The following is an 18,643-nucleotide window of genomic DNA, read 5'->3' as shown; positions in this document are numbered from 1 at the left end:
ATTCGGAAGACAAAGGAATGTGTGGCGCTGCACTATGGAAGACTACACGTTCTTTTTTGTTTTCTCGTTTATTTCTATAAAGAGATGCGTATATATTGTGACAAGATTATGCTGAACAGTTCATGCAGGAATAGTTCTTTCTTTGCTCCGCTCACGTTGTTTCCCCCCTTCCATTTGTAGTTGCTCTTTTCCCAGCTCACTTCCTTCCTAATTCTTCCGTCGTTCTTCGACTTTTCTCGTAGGGTCAGCTTTTGCCAAGTCAGAAGCTAATAATGACAAATCTACCACTATCTTTTCTTTTCTTTTTGGCATTAAAAACGCTAATAATGCCCACTGTCACATATTTACCCTAAACTTTTTTTTTGTGACGTAAAACACCTCAAACTTATACATATGTGACACATTTACCTTCGGTCAAAATTCCATTAGATGATTTTTCAGCCGAAATAATGTCGTTTTTATTTCTCTTAAGCCACGTAGGCACTATATCAATACTGTTTGCTTTTTAATTTTCATGTAAGCAGATTTTTGACAATTCTCATTAATAGAATTTTGATATGGGATAAATGTATCACACAAGTACAAGTTTGGAATTTTTAGTATCACAGAAAAAATTTATGATAAATATATTACAGTAGGTATAATTTAAAGTGTTTTGTGGCTTTTTCCCTTTTAATAATTTGGAGAAAATTTAATTGGCTGATGTGGGAACACAACCGTCCAAGCATCCTCGTCTTGCTCCTGTTTGTCCTTGAGCAGCACATGGGCTTAAACAAGCTTAATAGGGATATGGTACGGCAAATCAAAACCTGGTAAAAGATCCGATACTTGTTATTTTGTTAATGATTTGACAACTAAATCAAATTTTATACGCAACAAAATCATTGAGATAATATAGCAAAATGAAGCCCCTTCGCGGTCTCTCTTCTTCCGCGTACCATTCATGAAGACTAGTTCAAAGTTTGAATAAGCTCGATTATTGTCAAGGAGATACCAATTTTTTATTATCATTTAAGACGAAAGCGATAGCTCATTGGGCAAAAGTACACCACAAGTGCCATAACTTGTGTACGGCGATCACTTTGATGCCATAACTTTTTTTCGGATCACTTTGGTGCCAACTTTTTTGAAAATCGATCACTTTAGTGTCAATGCTGACGTGGCTCACCGGAAATCCGATATGGCGCTGACACGGCTCGCCGGAGAGGTCCAGTCAGCATTAAAAACAAAAAACGACGCCGTTTAGCCCGCTGACGTGTATTTTTTAAAAATATTATATTATATTTAATTAATTAATTCAAAAAAAAAGCCCTGCAGCAGCGACGAGGGAGCCCTCGCCGCCAAGCCACCACCGCCGGGAAGGGCCGGCGGTGGTGGGCGCAGTGGTCGGTGAGGTCGCCGGCCCCTGCCCGGGGCCCGATAACCCTCGCCGACCCCCGGCGACCCTCGCCTCGCCTGGCGAGGGCCGGATCCGGCGAGGCAAGACCTCGCCGTCGCCCGGGTCGCGACGGCGAGGTCTCGCCTCACCCGGCGAAAGGCGAGGCCGCGCCTCACCGATGGGGCGAGGCCGCGCCGCCGTCGCGACCCAGCGACGGCGAGGTCGGCCTCGCCTTCACCGGGCGAGGCGGGACCTCGCCGTCGCAACCCAGAGATGGCGAGGTCCGCCTCGCCGTCCGCGACCCCAAGCGACGGCAAGGTCCGGCCTCGCCTTCGCCGGGCGAGGCGGGACCTCGCACGGGTCGCGACGGCGAGGTCTCGCCTTGCCTGGAAGGTGAGGCGGACCTGCCGTCGCCTCAGGTTCGACGGCGGCGCGGCCTCGCCCAGCGAAGGCGAGGCGGGGCCTCGCCGTCGCGACCCAGGCGACGGCGAGGTCTCGCCTCGCCGGATCCGACCCTCGCCGGGCGAGAAGAGGGTCGCCGGGCCCCGGCCAAGGGCCGGCGACCCTTGCCGACCACTGCGCCCACCACCGCCGGCCCTTCCCGGCGGTGGTGGCTTGGCGGCAGCAGCGGCGAGCCGCTGTTGCAACACCTTTTTTGTTTTTTTGTAAATTATTTTAATTATTATTTTTTTTCTAAAAATTAAAAAATTCGAAAAAAAGCCACGTAATTTCCACCATGTACAAGTCAGACCATTTTTTTTAATATAAATGTCATGTCAGCTTTTTGGCCGGAGTCACTAAAGTGATCGATTTTCCTCCGACTTGGCACCAAAGTGATCCGAAAAAAAGTTGTGGCACCAAAGTGATCGCCGTACACAAGTTATGGCACTTGTGGTGTACTTTTGCCTAGCTCATTGATAAAAGTCAATTACTTTTCCTGAAACTTTATTTGCTTCGTCAAAAACATTTTTCAAAAAAACGTTTTCCTCGTTTTTCGGTATTTGCTTCACTTAGGAAAATAAGTCAATGAAAAATATTTTTCTAATCAACGGAGAAATTATACTTAAATTCAGAAAAATAATTTTCTCTTTAAAAAATCGAAAATCATTTTCCAAAATATGACTAGGTATCGCCGCTTAGACCCGCAACTTTACGCTTTAGCACAGAAACCTCAACGATGGTTCCCAAGTCCTTGGCGTCTAGGACTAGGTTTCCAGCACTTGGGCCCAGGTCCATCGAGACTGGGCCCGTGACCCCAGTGCCCATGCTCGAACCACGGCGCCCGTGCTCGAGTCCACCGAGGTCGACCCCGATGCCCATGCCCGGGCCCTCGACACCAACACTTGGGTCCATCGAGGCTGAACCCGATGCCTCAATGCTGTGCCTGACGCCTTAATACCCGAGCCCGGGTCTACAAAGACCAAGTGCGGTATTCCGGTACTCGAGTTTGGATCCCCAACATTTGGGACTAGGTTCATAAAGGCCGTGCCTGGGTCATTGATGCTCAAGCTCTCATCCCCGGCACTTGGGCTTGGGTCCACAAAGGCCTTGTCCTAAGTCCTTGGCATTTGAGCTTGGGTCCCTAGTGCTTGAGCCAAGGTCTATCGAGGCTGAGGCCAAGACCTCGGTGCCCGTGCTCAAGTCCATCAAGGCTGGGCTCGGGACCTTGATACCCACGCTCAAGTCATCAAAGTTGGGCCCGATACCCCGGCACTCACGCCTGAGTCCATCAAGGCCGAGCCTGTGACCTAAGTGCCCGTGCCTTAATCCCTGGTGCTTAGGTCGAGGTTCAACAAGGCTGGACTCGGTGCCCTTACCTAGTTCCCCAACTACCATGCGCAAATTGCTAGCACCCGAATAGTGTATGTCTATTACAGAAAATCAAATCGGATTTTCCATATTAAACGACAGAATACCATACAAGCTGCAGGTCTTGAACATGTTTGTAAATCAGCATATAGTCACTTGTCCTCTTTAAATACCTCAAAATCTTCTTGGCAGCAACCCAGTAATCTTGTCCTGTATTTGACTGATATATACCTAGAAGTCATGTTGCAAAAGTCGTGTCTGGTCTGGTGTAAGCATGAGCATACATAATACTTTCGAGTGCACTAGCATAAGGTATATCTTTCATTTGAGCTTTCTCAATATCTTAATGAAGACACTGTGACAGACTCAATTTATCACCTTCATGACAGGAACAATTCATGCCGTGCAATGCTGCATACTGAATCTTTTCAAAATACGATCAATACATGCCCTTTGAGACAAACCCAATACACGGCGATAACGATCTCTATGGATCTCAATGCCAACGACTAAAGACGCCTCACCAAGGTCCTTCATATCAAAATTCTTTGACAACATCCACTTTGTCTTATGTAGTAATCCAATATCACTGCTTGCAAGCAAGATATCGTCTACCTAGAGTACAAGAAAAATAAATTTCCTCCCACTGACCTTGCCGTATATATATCTTAATCGACGTTATTCTTAACAAAATTGAATGAAGTGACAACACTATGAAACTTCAAGTACCATTGTCTATGTAACATCCGGAAATCTCGTAATAATATGTATGTGACGTTAGAAGTTTTTCATGTTCGAAAATGATACTGAGATAATAAAGCTAAGTATTATTTAAGTTAGTATTCGTGCGGACGCGTAGAAATCGTTGTTGGACCATAAATTGCGAGACGCGAATTCGGGAACGTAATCGTTCCGAGCTCGACGTGTTTAAAATTGTAAACGTTGCTGTGTACATTAATAGTAGTGCGGTATTAATTAATTTACCGTTATCTCGGTAATTAGTGAGTAATATTATTGGTTGATTTTTGGTTAAGTAGTGTTAATCATTTTATTAATTTCTAAATTGTGTTAAAAAGGGGGGAGATATTCTCACCAAAATATCTCTTTAGACTCTCCTCTCACGTGGCTTATGAAGGAGTAAGCTTGGCCGCATGCCACTTGTCCTCATAAGCCAAGCTTCTTATTCTAGTTTAACACCTAACTTTAAGCAATCATTTTCCTTGGCCGTCACTCCTTCCGATTAAGCTCTTGATTTCTTACACCTGGCCATGATGGAAAGAGTAAGTGCCACCTATGAGTGCAATGTATTTGTTCAGCTCAACGTCTACTCCTCTGGCTCATTTTCATCTTAGTAAATACCGAAGGGAATTTTCACCCAAACCCAAACCGTAATTCCCTTCTTCACTTTCTACTTTCACCATCACCGATCCAAAATCTACGGAAGAGCTTTAATTTTTGGGTGTTCAGATTTTACACAAGGTAAGTGAAGACTCTAGAGTTATGCTAGTTAAATCTACTTGACACTTTTTAACTTAGTTGCTTGAGAAATGCTTTTTCTGATGTGTGATAATAATGAAGATATGATGATGGTTGGATATGCTTTACTGGTTCTGTACATGTTCAAATGGATGTGATTTGTTTCCTTAAAGTGTGTTGAAAATCGGCAAGTGCAATGGTTAAATCTGAACTTGTAAATGTCATCTTTGTGGTGATTGTGGAAATTGTCTTGCTAGTTTTATGTATATTTTAAAAGGGTAGAAGATCGGTTTACTCAAAGTGGAGTCTATTAGGTGAGTGTAAATGATGATTCTATTTACTTCTGAACTGAACAGATTTTAAACTCAAATTTTGATTCTGTTTACTTTTGAGCTGAACAGATTTTAAACTCAAATTCTGATTCTATTTACTTCTGAATTGAGCAGATTTTAGCCTCAAATTCTGGTTCCGACTACTTTTAAAACTACATAGATTTTATGGTCAGAATCTGGACAAGTCTATTTTTAAAACTATTCAGAACTTACTTTCAAAGTCTGGACATATGTATTTTGAATCCGAGTAGACTTTATTTCCAAAGTTTGAACGTATGTATTTCTGAACCCGAGTAGACTTTATTTCAAAGTCTGAACGTATGTATTCCTGAACCCGAGTAGTCTTTATTTTCAAAGTCTGAATATATGTGTACTTTCTGAACTTGAGTAGACTTTGGCCTTTTGAGTCAGAATCCGTATTGCTTCATACTTATTTGCTTGAATGATGTATTTCATTTCTTTAAAGGATATGTGATGTGAAAAGAATGTGAGTATATGCATGCAAACACTTGGTTGTCATGGCTTGCATGAGAATAATATAAATTCCGTCACCCACAATTCAACGGTGACAATGCCCCATGTGTCAGGATGCCTCGGGAGTGTTCGGGATGCCTCGGTAGTCAAGATGCCCCGTTGATGAGGATGCCCTGGAGGATGTACCGGGATGCCTCAGAGTTGGGATGTCTCGTTGGTCGAGATGCTCCGGGAGTGTTCGGGAGAAGAAGTAATGAACCTAACGCATGAGCATGAATGTTTTACATCATATGCTTGCGTATGAGTAAAGTATTGTGAAATGTTGAATTGCTCAAATTTTGTAGCACATCCAGATGGAGAAAGGTATAACATTTATTCAAGTTTTATGCATATTGTTTGTTATGCATGTATGTTGTTTGTACCAAGTAAAGTGGTAAGTTAATTTTCCTAACTTAAAATTAGAGATTTCAATTACTGAGCCTCGACTCATTTCTTTATTTTCCAGACATATAGGATGGATGTTCCACGGCCTCTGCATTTTGGAGTTCCCATGTATCATGAAACTATCTATGAAAATGTGTTTGTGCATGAGTCTGAAGCAGTATATACTAAATGTAGCTCTACAGTCTGGGTTAACGTGGGTTTGGCAGAATGGGTTCCTTATATTTTTGTTGCATGGTACTTTAACCTTGAAGGCGAGTTAGTTGGCCCGTTGAGGGGCTTCGACTTAGATGATAGTGGTTCCGCAACGGAGGGTGAAGTCATCGATCCATGACGTCACCAGACTTTTGTTCAGACAGACTTTTGGGGTATAGTCTAGTATGGAGATAGGCAACCTCGACTTACCCAGAATTTTATTTTTTGTACTTATATGATGTTTTGTCTAGGCTTGTAAATCTGACAAGTGTTGTTAACAATAAGCATAAGTTTGTTGAAAACTTGTTTAGACTTTAACTTTCGCTAGCCAAATTATTAATAAAGATTAGTAACAATAAAAGACTCGTGTCACGCGTGACATTCTGGGGCGTCACAGTCTAAAAGCTTGCTTGAGGCCATAAATTGACTTTTTTAGTCTATACACAAGCTTACGTAAATCATCTGTTGTAAGGCCTTCGAGTTCCACCATATGGACATCTTCATCAAGGTCTTTATTTAGAAAGGCAGTTTTAACATCCATCTAGTGCAACTCCATATCAAAATGAGCTACTTATACCATGATCACTCTCAAAGAATCTTTAGAATAGACTAGGAAAAATATTGCTTCATAGTTTACTCCTTCTCTTTGAGTGAAACCATTGGCTATCGGTCTAGTTTTAAACTTCTCAATCTTTCCTTTGGAGTCTTTTTTAGTCTTATAAACCAATTTGCAGCTGATGGGCTTGTAATCTTCAGGCAATTCAACAAGCTCCCTAATATCATTATGTTTCATAAACTGCATCTTGTCTTTCATTACATCCAACCACATATCTAATTGAGGACAAGAAACAACATTTGCATAAGTTGATGGATCAACCACACAGCTGATATCATAATCATGCTCGTCCAGATAGACTATATAGTCTGGTGGTATAGCTAATCGTTTCTCCCTGATGGATATCCTGAGTGGAGCTTCTACAACCGCATCGTACAATTGAGGGGCTTGAGGAACTTCATCAGGAACTACCTCAACAATAAGATCCTAGACCTCAATAGGCTTTGTCTATGGTGTAGGAAACACCACAATCATTTGTATAGGTAGAGAAAAAGACATAGTGGTCCCCACCGTGCCGTTATTCTTAATAGTTTGTGCGTAGCTACCCTTTTCAACCACATTAAACTTCAGAAACTTCGCTATCTGTGATTCCACAATTCATGTTCCCTTCATTGGGATTATAAAACTGATACCCCTTCGAATAATTTGGGTAAGATACGGAGTAATACCAAGTAGTTCTTGAGTCCAACTTACTTAATGTTGGAAAGGTTTAGGACTCAGTTGGCAAAATTGAAATGTATAGAGCTGAATTAGCAAAAGTACAATAGGTTCAAGACTTTTTAGGCAATTTTCCCCTGCACTTCCTCCCCATTGTCGGGTCTTTGTGTCTCTCCATCGTCGAATTCAATTTGTTGCGGGGGCAGAGCCGGCATGTATACGTTGTTGTCGGGGAACTCACCGAACAAGACCTATATCAAACGCACGATGAAGTCCAGATTGAATTGGGATGATTGGACATAATAGTCATTACATTTTTTTCTCTTTTGCGATATTTAGAACTCGATTGAATCATTGTGAGGAGAATGGAAATAATTGAAGCGATTTAGAAGAGTAAGAGCATTTGGAAGCATACGTGAGTGAAGATTAAGATTCGATGAAAAATGAGAGAAGGGGCCTATTTATAGAGGTAAAAAAAAAATGGCCCGGTGATATGTAGTTTTATAGTTAGGGCCCAAAGGTCGACCATTGAGCCGAATTGGATCACTGGATCAGTGAACCACATGGACTCAACCATTGTCTTGTCGGAGTCGATCTATGTCAGAATTGAGAAATTTGATGAGGTTCAATGCAATTGCCAAAGTGGGTCTACTTCTAATGCTTCAAACAAAGCATTCTTGGTGGTTTCGGCCTTGATGCAAAATCTGTATGCGAGTGAACCTGGTGATTCAACCTGCCATGCCGAATCTACCGCATCCCTACCATTTGGATCTGACCTTCTGTGTTAAGGATGAGTGGGCAATGAAGGGAGGCAATTGCTAGAAGGTGAGGCATTGTTCATCGCGGGAAAAGCTTGCGCAATCGAGTTATTCACCTAATGTGTTGGCCCCGTGTGCAAGTGTCTGGGCAATTCTTGGCCTCGTGCTCGATCCTGATGTGTTCGGACCTGTGCTCGGCTTTGTATTTCGGAAGAGCTCAGGATTGTTTTTGGAACGAGAAATCTTGTATTGTTTGCTCCTCATAGACACCAACGCACAAATGCTTACGGGTCACAATACCTTTTCACTCGATTATTTCCGTCCCTTTGGATACATCACAATAAATTACAATCAAGAAACCTTCGAAATCACAAGCACCCGATTCGGAATAACCTCACAAGTTCAGAAACAAATGAAACAACTGACTCTGCGCGACATGGAAAAGTAGGCATGCATGGAGGAAGCCACTTCGCTTGCATTATCTCAGTTCACCACACTACACAGCTTCCTGATCTCTCCCTGTGCACCGGGGAGCAAGTCGAGCGAGCCCATCTTCACCATCGCCTCGGCAAACTTCGCTCTCCAAGCAGTGCCATTCACCACATTGTTCACGACCATCCAGGAAGTCGAGGGACTTGTGTACAGCGTCTCGTCGGAAGCCAACACGCCACGGAGCTTCAACTGCTGAAGGTAGTACTGGTTGTCCAAAGTGTCGGGCGTGATGCTATCAAGCGGCACCGTTGGGTCTGCTTTAGTCACATTGCTTGGGGGTGGGCATTTGGTCTTCAAGAAGGCGGCATACGCCGGATCCAATGAAGGATCTTGGGCAAGCGTGGCATTGAACGCGTAGAGCCGGGGCGAGAAGGACAAGCAGTGCGAGATGCCGATGGAGTGCGCTCCTGAGAGGGTCACCATCTCATCCGCCGATGGCCCTTTCCTGGCAAAATTAGTGATCAATTGTTGGGCGTTGAAGTTAGGTGGCGGGAGGTTTTGGGTCACTTGGGGGAGGCGAAAGACTCGGCCGTCGCGGTGGCTGGCAGGGACGTCGTAGTATATGCCTCCGGCTTTGTAGATGCTGTCGCGGGCCGCGAAGCGACAATGTCGGCACACGAGACCGTCTTGGGACACACAGCCTCGAGTCGGGCCTTGGCCTGGTCGATGATCTCGAAGCCTCTCAAGCAAGGGTTATTGACCGGATGGTCTCTCTCTGCCGGGTTTTGGGGAGTCCATTTCAAGAGCACCAAAGAATCGCAACCATAATCAAAATTCAATGGTCAGAAATAGAAACATTTCTCAATAATATTATAATATCTGAAAAAGTTAGCTTAACGATATCCGACCCGGATTTTCTTCTTCTTTTTCAAATTTCGACTTGTTAAATTTACTTAACTAAGTCTCCTGTTTCATTATTTAATGGTTTTTTTTTATAATCTAGGCCATGAGTGCAGAGACCCTGCTGCCTTTGAATCACGTGGAATGCCCTACAAGCCCAATGAACCTATTAAGTCTAGGCATTTGGTCTATACAGATGATCCTACCCTGAGTAATTTGCACTTAAGTTATAAAGTTTGAATAGATGATCTTCAGTTGTGGACCTGAAAAAACCCCAACGCTCCAACCAATTGTGTCAACCCTGAGGTGTTGAATAATTATGGAGCTTCCAAATGGATGGTGAATGACAAAGTATACGTGTTGAAGTACGCATGCGCACGGCCACACACACGTATATGTATAGTGAAACAAGCTAGTAAATTAAAGGAGTTGTCAAAAGGAGCTAGAGATGTGTTCATGTACCCGAGCAAAGCAATCGTGAAAATGCATGCGGAGGAGTCCTGCCGCCATTCCCGGATTCTTGGAGACGGCGTCAAACACAGTCTTCCTAACGATAGACTCCACAGTTGGACAGGTGTTCTTGTAGAATCCGACCTTGAACTTGGACGATGTCGAGCACGGCTTCGCAGCCACAGTAGACACGACGCTGCAGGCTAGAATTAAGACGAAAGCCCATGCAACATCTCGGAACATCGAAGCCGCCATTGCCAATTAGTGTCGCACTTTGGCTACTTGATTCGATTTCTGTTTTGTGCTATTTTCCTTGTAGAGTTGAGTTTGAAGTTGGGGATGTATTTATAGGCAAAGCATGAGCCCATAGAAAATTGGAAGTGTAATTATTAATCTTGTTTTGGAACAAGAACGTGAGTAGATGTAAGAAGAGAACATTGCTGCATCCCTGAAGGTCTCTTAACGTGGAGGAGTTCATTTACTCCAATTCTTTATTTACATGATTAGCAATTAATTATTTTCTTAAGATCCATAAAGAGACGAGAAAATTAACAAAATTTGGCAGAACTCCTTAACAAAATTTATACACTAGTCTAATTGGTTGATGGTCAAGCACCACCATCCCATCATGTTGTTTTTTTATCAGGTGAATTTATTCCTTTGGCGGTGGATATGCCCAGAAATTGTCTTCTTGATATGACAAATTGCCAAAAAAAGAAAGGAGTGTTGACGAAGGCCCCGTTTAGTTCAGCATTTGGGAAAAGTCTTTGGCTAAATGCAAAGGCCTTTAGCTTAAAGGACTTTGGGAAAATGTAAGACTGTTTGGTAAACTGTAACTGAAAAGTGTTTTGAGGAAATGCTAGACTGTTTGGTAAACATAAATTTGTAAAGCTTTTTGGTGTGACCAAATTAAATTTTTAATTTTAATATTTTTAATATTGAAAAAAAGAAACAATGACCGTAACTTTGAGTTGGGCTTGACATTTTGCACGATCTGTACCCCATCAGGTTTCAAACGTATGTAGGCTTACATTTTGCGAATGGGCAGAGGGATTATGAATCATCCCAAGCCTTAAAGGTTTCTACGGATTTGAATGGCGAGAGGAGTGGAGCACTTTCAAAATCAAATTTCTTTGATATGGAGCACTTTCTGTTCATCAATTTATTTGCAGATTTCGTATGCTATCTGACCTTTTATGCATACATGCGTATTTTTCAATTGTGTATATTTGGCTGAATGTTTATCTTCTCCATTCTCGGGATATCATACGTCTTCCTAGGCTATTCCGATTCTTACATTGACCCCTTGCGCAGCTAATATCTGTAATCTGGGGCTCCCAAAAGTAGAGAATGATATGCTGCCATCGGAGGCGGCTCACCTTTGCGTAAAATAACTGATGAGCTGGTAAAGTAGTGTACTGCATGCCTTTTTCAGTCTTGTTATGTGCCTAATATCTCTTTCAAAGATGTTATCTACTTTCTTCTTTCTATATATACTGCATTAAAATGATATCTTTAGTTTACATAGCTAGGTGTGAATGTTATGTCGCACTTTTTGCAGGCACAGGCACTCAAAGGGGCTTTGGAAGCAAAGAACATGTCTGCAAATGTCTATGTTGGCATGCGCTATTGGTATCCCTTCACCGAGGAGGCAGCTCAGCAGGTTGTTGCCAATTCTTAAGAGGATATCTAACATTCTTAAGAGGTTATCATTTCACTATAATAAATATGGTCACATATGTCCGCAAAAAAGAAGTACGTTATCCTTAATATTATAAATCTCCTCAATGACTTTGTAAGCTCATGGCTATTTCATCACGTAAACGCGTCATGTCGGAAGATGCATTATTGTTTGAAGCACCGACCCCCTCACTTGAATCATCATGGTCAACTGAATATCCATAATCGAGATCTAATTTTGCTTGTTCAAAATCCATATCAGTCACAGCATTTCTTCATATATAATTGTGCAAAGCCATTGTCGCTGCAACAATTTGAACTTGCTTTTCATATGGATAACTGGGCATACGAGTTAGAATTCCCCACTTCTGTTTTAATACTCCAAAGGCTCGCTCAATTGTTGAGCGTAGTGAGGAATGGGCACGATTGAATACTTCTCGATAACCCGTAGGCAAAGAACCTTCTTGAAATTCTGGTAAATTATATCTAACTTCTTTATATGGCCCCAAATAACCCATGTGATTTGGATATCCAGCATTTACCAAGTAATATTTACCTACACCAATATATTGTAAATCTAATCAACATATGCCACATAGATATATGGATGTAACTAAACCATTAAATAACAAACCTGGAGGAGGATGGGGAAAATGTGCATAAGGTCTTCCAATGGCTTCATAGAAGATGCATGTATTATGAGCTTGTCCCTCCCAACCGGCCCAAACATAGACAAATTCCATATTAAAATTACATATGGCTATCACATTTTGAGTCGTCATTCCTTTTCGACCAATAAAATGAATTTGATCGTACATAGGTACCATCGCTGGGATATGTGTACCATCAATAGCTCCAATGCAATCCTTAAAATATAGAAAAAATCGTCAATCTTTCTTGATTTTCTCTAGAACTTCCCAATACTGTCGATCGGTTGGTTGGATCAAATCTTTTCCCATATCACATACTTTATCTAAAACTAAGCTAAAGTGTCTACTTATGGTTTCCCCAGATCGCTGAAAGCGCTCTTGTGCTAACCTATTGCCTATACTGTGTCCCAAAATATAAAGAAACATACCAACCATTTCTGCAACATCAGTATTCCTAGATCCTTCAAGACCATAACGTGTTACTAATTCACAGGTTAAATTATTAAATACAACCTTATACATTCTAAACATACTATAGCACCTTATAGGATTGGCATCTTCGCCCATTAACTCTTTTAATCATGCATAACCTGTATATGTCGAGGTCATGCAAGGTTGTCTTCAAAGGTATGTTGCTTGATAAAAAAATTGCAATTCCTGTGATTGACACAAGATCCCAGTAGTCATTTTCCTCTTGTTCACGATTTTCCCTTGCATGTGAATCATCCATAACTGCTTCAAGTAACAAAATATAAAGGCTGTAAGAGAAATAATGAATAAGCTTGATCATCCATCGAGAGAAACAATGTAATAACCACATAAAGAGAACACCAACTGAAAACAATTCTCACATTAAAACATTAATAGAAATTGGGTTCACAGGAATGCAAATCAAGATCCATCAATAGAAACAAAGTAACATCACACTCATCAACAGAAACAAAGTAACATTACTCTCTTCAAATAGGAAAAAAAGTAGCATGACTCCGTTCAAACATAAAAACAATAAGATGCCAACATCTTATCTACGAAAACCTGACTCTCTTCCAAACTCATACTTGAGATACTTGACTCCTTTTGCATCATCCTTTAAGCTCATAAAAACCTGTCTATTGTCAATCTTTTCCTTCAAATGAGAGATTGCAAAATAGTACAACATTTCGTCTTCCACAATCTCAAGTATGGTATCCAATATATCTATGAGGTCCTTGTAAGGACCGACTACATTGGTGGTTGCTTGAGATGTGGCTGTGGCATTGCCCCTACTTTCAACAGCTGCAACTAGCCTGTTAATTTGTGTCCCAAGCTCTTCTCTTGTGCTCAATTTCTTATCTTTTTTTCCTCGAGCTTGCCTCGTTGAAGTTTGCGCGGCTCTTTTCCGGCTTTGAGTTCCAATTGGTTCAACAATGGTTTCATCTACATGACACTCCAAATTTTCATCAACAGACCCTGCAACATCATCGATAACAAGTTGTGTGACCTAAACATCATTATTAATACATAAGCCTTGCTGAGGATTCCATGTAACTCCCCCAGTAGCAACTGTATCTCTAAACATCATATCTAACTTCTCTCCAAGATCAGGATGCATGCCTTTCGTTCTAAAAGCCTTAAACTTTGGATTGACCTGTTATAATAAAGCATTTGTGTAAGTTATATCATTGAGGGTGATCCTAACGCAAAAGTAAAAAAAAGAAGTGATGAAAACCTGAATTTTATTCTCCCACCATTCGTCACTCGCATCAATGGTTTTCTTCCTTGAATCCCAACCTAGCCCTATTTCATTATAAAGCAATGACTTCCATCTTTTCCATTCTTCCTTGAGATTATCCCACTTACTCTTCATTTTATTCTTATCATACTTTTTTCTTGTTAGCTCCTCAAACTTGTTAATTATGACTATCCATCCATCCCTTTTGTTGCTTGCAGGACGATTGCCTTTTTCAATTTGTTCAATGCACAACTTACAAAAGGTTTCTACATCTTTAGAGCTCCAAAATGCTTTTTCCTTTGATGAACTTGCCATCTGCTAGTATAGTAACATGAACAAATTTAGGAAGCAAAAACAAATAAGATTAACCATGAACAAATTCGAATGAAGACATACATTTCGTAACACACAGATAACCAATCAACTCCCATATGTTCATTACATAACTAATTGAACATAATTAGTGAATAACATAACCAATTGAACAAAAAAAGGCAACATGCTGTGTTATTCATACTCAGAGGGATTACTCTCGCTATGAATCCAACTGTAATGAATGCAACTGTAAATCACAAAAAAAAGGTCAATGACTACAAGAAACAATCATACTTTTCGACAAATTTACACCTATTGAATTTGTTCTGTTATGAGTACAACCCCAAATACTGTGTTATGAGAGTCGAGTCATTATGAACTTTGAGAATAAAATCCTGGATCAATTAGCAAAAGAAATAGAAGACAAAATCTTGGTGGTACAACATAACTGCCCTAATCTAGGAAATGCGAGAAACAAGCCACTATACATCCACTAGATATGCCCCCAAGTGCATGCTTTGTTCTGGGTAAGGCCCATACTCTGTTCAGAGAGCCGAGTCATCATGGACATCGAGAACAAAAACCTGGATCAATTCACAAAAAGCAAAAAAGAACAAAGGAAAAAATTTGGATAGCAAAATTGGTGTTCCAATCTGACTCTCACAATTGGGCTCTGGGCTCTTAAGTGGGGAACAACACAAATTCAGAATGCCGTAACAAGTTTGCCCACAAAATGCGAAAATCAAATGCTTATGTTGAAAATTCTCTCTGCTAATTAATAAAACTAATTTATGAGTCAAGTGACTTGAGGTGGAAATAGACATTAAACCCAGCAAGATCATACTGATAATAGGATGCTTGTGTTGTAATTATTAATTTTTCCCCCCAAAACCCAGCAAAATCATACTAAAAATAGGATGCTTGTGCTCTAATTATTAATTTTTCCCCCAAAAACCCAGCAAAAAATATTCAAATTGAAGCTAAAATGAGGGCAGCTTTCAAGAGAGAGATCACCAAAGGAACAAGAAGCACTACAAACAAGTCGTACATAAACCCCTTGAGCGACCGCACGTATAATCAAGTGTTCAGGGACAAAGAAAACATTTTCGAAATGAATAAGAAGCAATGCATAACAGTATATGAGTACTCCTTATCTAAGAATTGAATGTGCCTCAAATTACCTCTTTGGCAAAACAAAACAGAAAAGCCTAAAAACATATTTAAGACGATACAAGCACCAAAATCACGAAATGCACAAATTCCATGGTGAAATCACCATGGAAGAAAGGATAAAACCTCAAGGATGACCACAAAATGCACAGATTTAAGCAATCAAAAGCACATCCACCGGGGAGAGAGAGAGACGAACTTGTAGTTGAGCGAGGGAACGAGCGAAGCGAACCACCGAAGCGAACGAGCGAGCGATTTGTCCGAAAGAGAGCGAAGCAACCAAAGCGAGCGAGAGAGGCGAGCGATCTGTCCGAAGGAAAGCGAAGCAACTGAAGCGAATGAGAGAGGCGAGCAATTCCGCACGAGAGTGAGACAACAGTCGAGAGCGACGAAAGGAAAATGGGACAGCGAAGAAGCGGAACGCTAGAGATAGTGTTTTGTGTTTTTTAAATGGGCAAAATTGGACTTTCAACAAAATTTTGAGGGCAAAATAGGCAACTGACCAAAATTCATTAACGAAGGAAGTAGCATCCCGAAAATGCTGAAAAGCCCAAAACACCTCCCCATCTGCTTTGGGCTTTCAGCATCCCAAATGCTAGCTTTGGGCTTTCCGCATCCTAAAAGCACTTGCCAAACGGTTTAGCATTTTGGGAAGGGGCTTTCGGCCTCGAAAGCCCCTTCCCAAAGTTGAACCAAACGGGGCCGAAATCCAATCATACGCTGCCCATACGAATGGGCGTACTCTCCACCCACCTTTTGGTCGTGGGGACAACAAGTACATAACCTATTAGGGGTGAGTATGATCTGAGTAGGCGGTTCCCACCATGAAACCGGGAACCGCCCATTAAAGACCGGTTCCAAAAAATTAGAACCGGGAATAGCATGTTGGTTCCATGGATTCATTCGAGAATCAGTCTGCCGGTCTGGTCCGATTTCCGAATGGGTCCATGAAACCGATCCCACCAAGTTTCACGTAAATGGAGGTGACTGAGAGCGAGAGAGGGAGGCAATGAATAGCCGAAGGTACGGCCGTGAGTCGATGGACGCTGAGCTTGAGAGTCGAGACCTTGAGCGAGAGATAAAGAGACGACTCAAACAAGGTGAGAGTGAGATGAGACGAGCACTCAGTTGATGAGCGTTGAGCTTCAAATTAGGGATTTTAGGATTTTCATTTTTCTTAAATTTTTTTTTGATTGGAAGTTTTTCTTAAAAATTATATATATAAATATATATATTACCGGTCCGGTCCTGTTCCGAGCGGTCCGGGCGGTTCCCAGTTCCTTTACACACTCCTATTGCCTATGGCGTTGAAGAAGTCCATCTTTATTATAATCATAATAGGGAAAATAGATTATGTTGAAAGAGTTGTATCAAAGTTTTGGTCCTAAGCAAGATCTTAAATTGCTTCGTCCAAAGTTTCATCCGGACCTCAGGATCCTCCGGATGTAAAGTAATTAAAGGGTATTCCCTTCTTCTGGAGAAGACAAAAATATAAAGGGAAATTAGGGGATGCGAGCCGTGTGGATCCCACTACGTTAAAATAAGGTATGGATCTGTAGAGCCCGTCACCTCTCGAAGAAGTGGATAAGCCGCAGAGGCCCTCATAGGGAAGCTTGTTTCCCCTCTCTTTGGTGAGGAGCCTTGGAAACAGCTCCAAGGATCCAAGGAGAGTCCCCGATAATTTCTCTCGGTTGATACGAAATTGAGACTCATCTCCACCAAGTGGAGTGCTGTAAAAAGAAATCGATCTTCTGAGAATTACACCGAGTCATCGTCATTTCTTATAATTGAACATTCTCAGTCACGTAGAGATGACTCTTTGTTAATCTGTATAAGACTATTCTAATTGTCTGTCGGGTACAAATTTCCCGTTGAAATTTCAGTTATGAGAAGGGGTGTTGCTACTTTTAAAGGGTGTTTAGCGAGTACCTTTTAGGCGCAAAAGATACACTACACAGCAGCTTCATGTCAATTAATTTTAAGAAGCTAGCCATTCCAATTTTTAGGTGATTAGACTTTGAAATATATATTATTAAACACACAACTCACGACACTACACAATACAGCCACGTCACAACATATTTATAGATCGGTCACAATGATACCAAACTCGGTCCCAATCTGTATGACATGTCTAGATTGAGGATTTACGCTTAGGGGCGTCAAAATTGCTCTCTTTGAAAGGAATTCCTAGTTGGTATAAAAACTGCTATAATCAGAATAAGTTGTTCTAACAATACCATTAAACAGATCTTGCAAACATATCAGATTGTGACAGTTGATCAGGTGATCTTCCTTGCATCAAGTCATCGAAAGTTTGGCAATGCTGAGGCTTGGAAGCTTGTTTGTAGACAGGGGATTAAGGGTTTTGCTGGCACAAATCAGTGGGGTTCAACCTCAATGTCCCAAAACTTGCTTTCGTTGTGTGGTTATGTCTTCATTATAGGTTGCAGACGTTTGAAAGATCAAAGATATGGTGTGACATTGATACTGCTAGTCTACTGTGAGGTCAACAAGTGGAGTCTCGTAGTCATCTCTTTTTACTTCGCTCATTATCGAGTCAAGTTCGGACAAGAATTGTTTCAGATTTGCTGCAGCTCGGGATCGAGAATTTTCATGGTGTTTACGTAGTCTCAAGGGTTGCAGCTTATGGATAAGAATGATGAGGCTTGCCTAGAATGCCTCTATCTTAGCATATTTGGAAAGAAAGGAATCGTGTCTTGCATGATAATGTTCTCCTCTGGCTAATAGAGTTATAGTTGATGTTATGTTTGCTGTTGAGATTGCTTCTGAGGCACTTCTTTGCAATGGAAAGAGAGTCCTATCAGCTGAAGTTCAAGCTTCATTTCAGCACATAAATAGCATGAATCTTTAGAAAAGGTGGCAATGCCATCAAACAGTCAACACCAAATCAGGCATACCAAATTAGCAAAGCCTCTGAAATCAATTTCAAAGCAATGAAACAATTTGGCTTTGACTCCATGTGATAATGGCAAGAAGAAATAGAGGCCAGCCACTTTTAGGCTTCAACAGAGGCCAACTTCATCACTTGTGTCTGCATCTCATCGTTCACGACACTGCACAACTTCCTGATCTCTCCCTTGTTTACCAGGGTAGCACGTCCATCGTGCCTGTCTTCAGTCACCTTAGTGAACTTTGCGCGCCACATGACGCCATTCTTTGCGTTTTTCATGACCAT

At 41.4% G+C, this 18,643-nt stretch overlaps 1 protein-coding gene, 1 long non-coding RNA gene and 1 pseudogene across 2 annotated transcripts; all 3 read right to left on the bottom strand.

Moving 5' to 3' along the window:
• Nucleotides 1-8,619: 8,619 nt before the first annotated feature.
• LOC115675973 (peroxidase 5-like) lies at nt 8,620-10,173 on the bottom strand (annotated as a pseudogene).
• Nucleotides 10,174-12,015: 1,842 nt separating this feature from the next.
• LOC115676255 (uncharacterized) lies at nt 12,016-12,367 on the bottom strand. The gene is made up of 2 exons (XR_008816358.1): nt 12,233-12,367; nt 12,016-12,154 (listed from the first exon to the last, which is right to left on the bottom strand). It is a non-coding gene; the product is annotated as an uncharacterized LOC115676255 (long non-coding RNA).
• Nucleotides 12,368-13,176: 809 nt separating this feature from the next.
• On the bottom strand, nt 13,177-18,643 carry LOC115676169 (uncharacterized). The gene is made up of 3 exons (XM_056308267.1): nt 18,486-18,643; nt 15,644-15,867; nt 13,177-13,697 (listed from the first exon to the last, which is right to left on the bottom strand). Exons 1-3 carry the CDS (start codon nt 18,641-18,643, stop codon nt 13,270-13,272), a joined length of 810 nt encoding a protein of 269 aa, XP_056164242.1. The 3' UTR covers nt 13,177-13,269.

Source organism: Syzygium oleosum, unplaced genomic scaffold, assembly GCF_021117445.2.
Source record: "Syzygium oleosum isolate NSW1041296 unplaced genomic scaffold, Sole_v2.1 Sole_v2.01, whole genome shotgun sequence".
Classification (NCBI taxonomy): domain Eukaryota; kingdom Viridiplantae; phylum Streptophyta; class Magnoliopsida; order Myrtales; family Myrtaceae; genus Syzygium; species Syzygium oleosum.
Note: the sequence above shows the minus strand (reverse complement) of the source record. Positions and strands in the feature narration are given on the sequence as shown.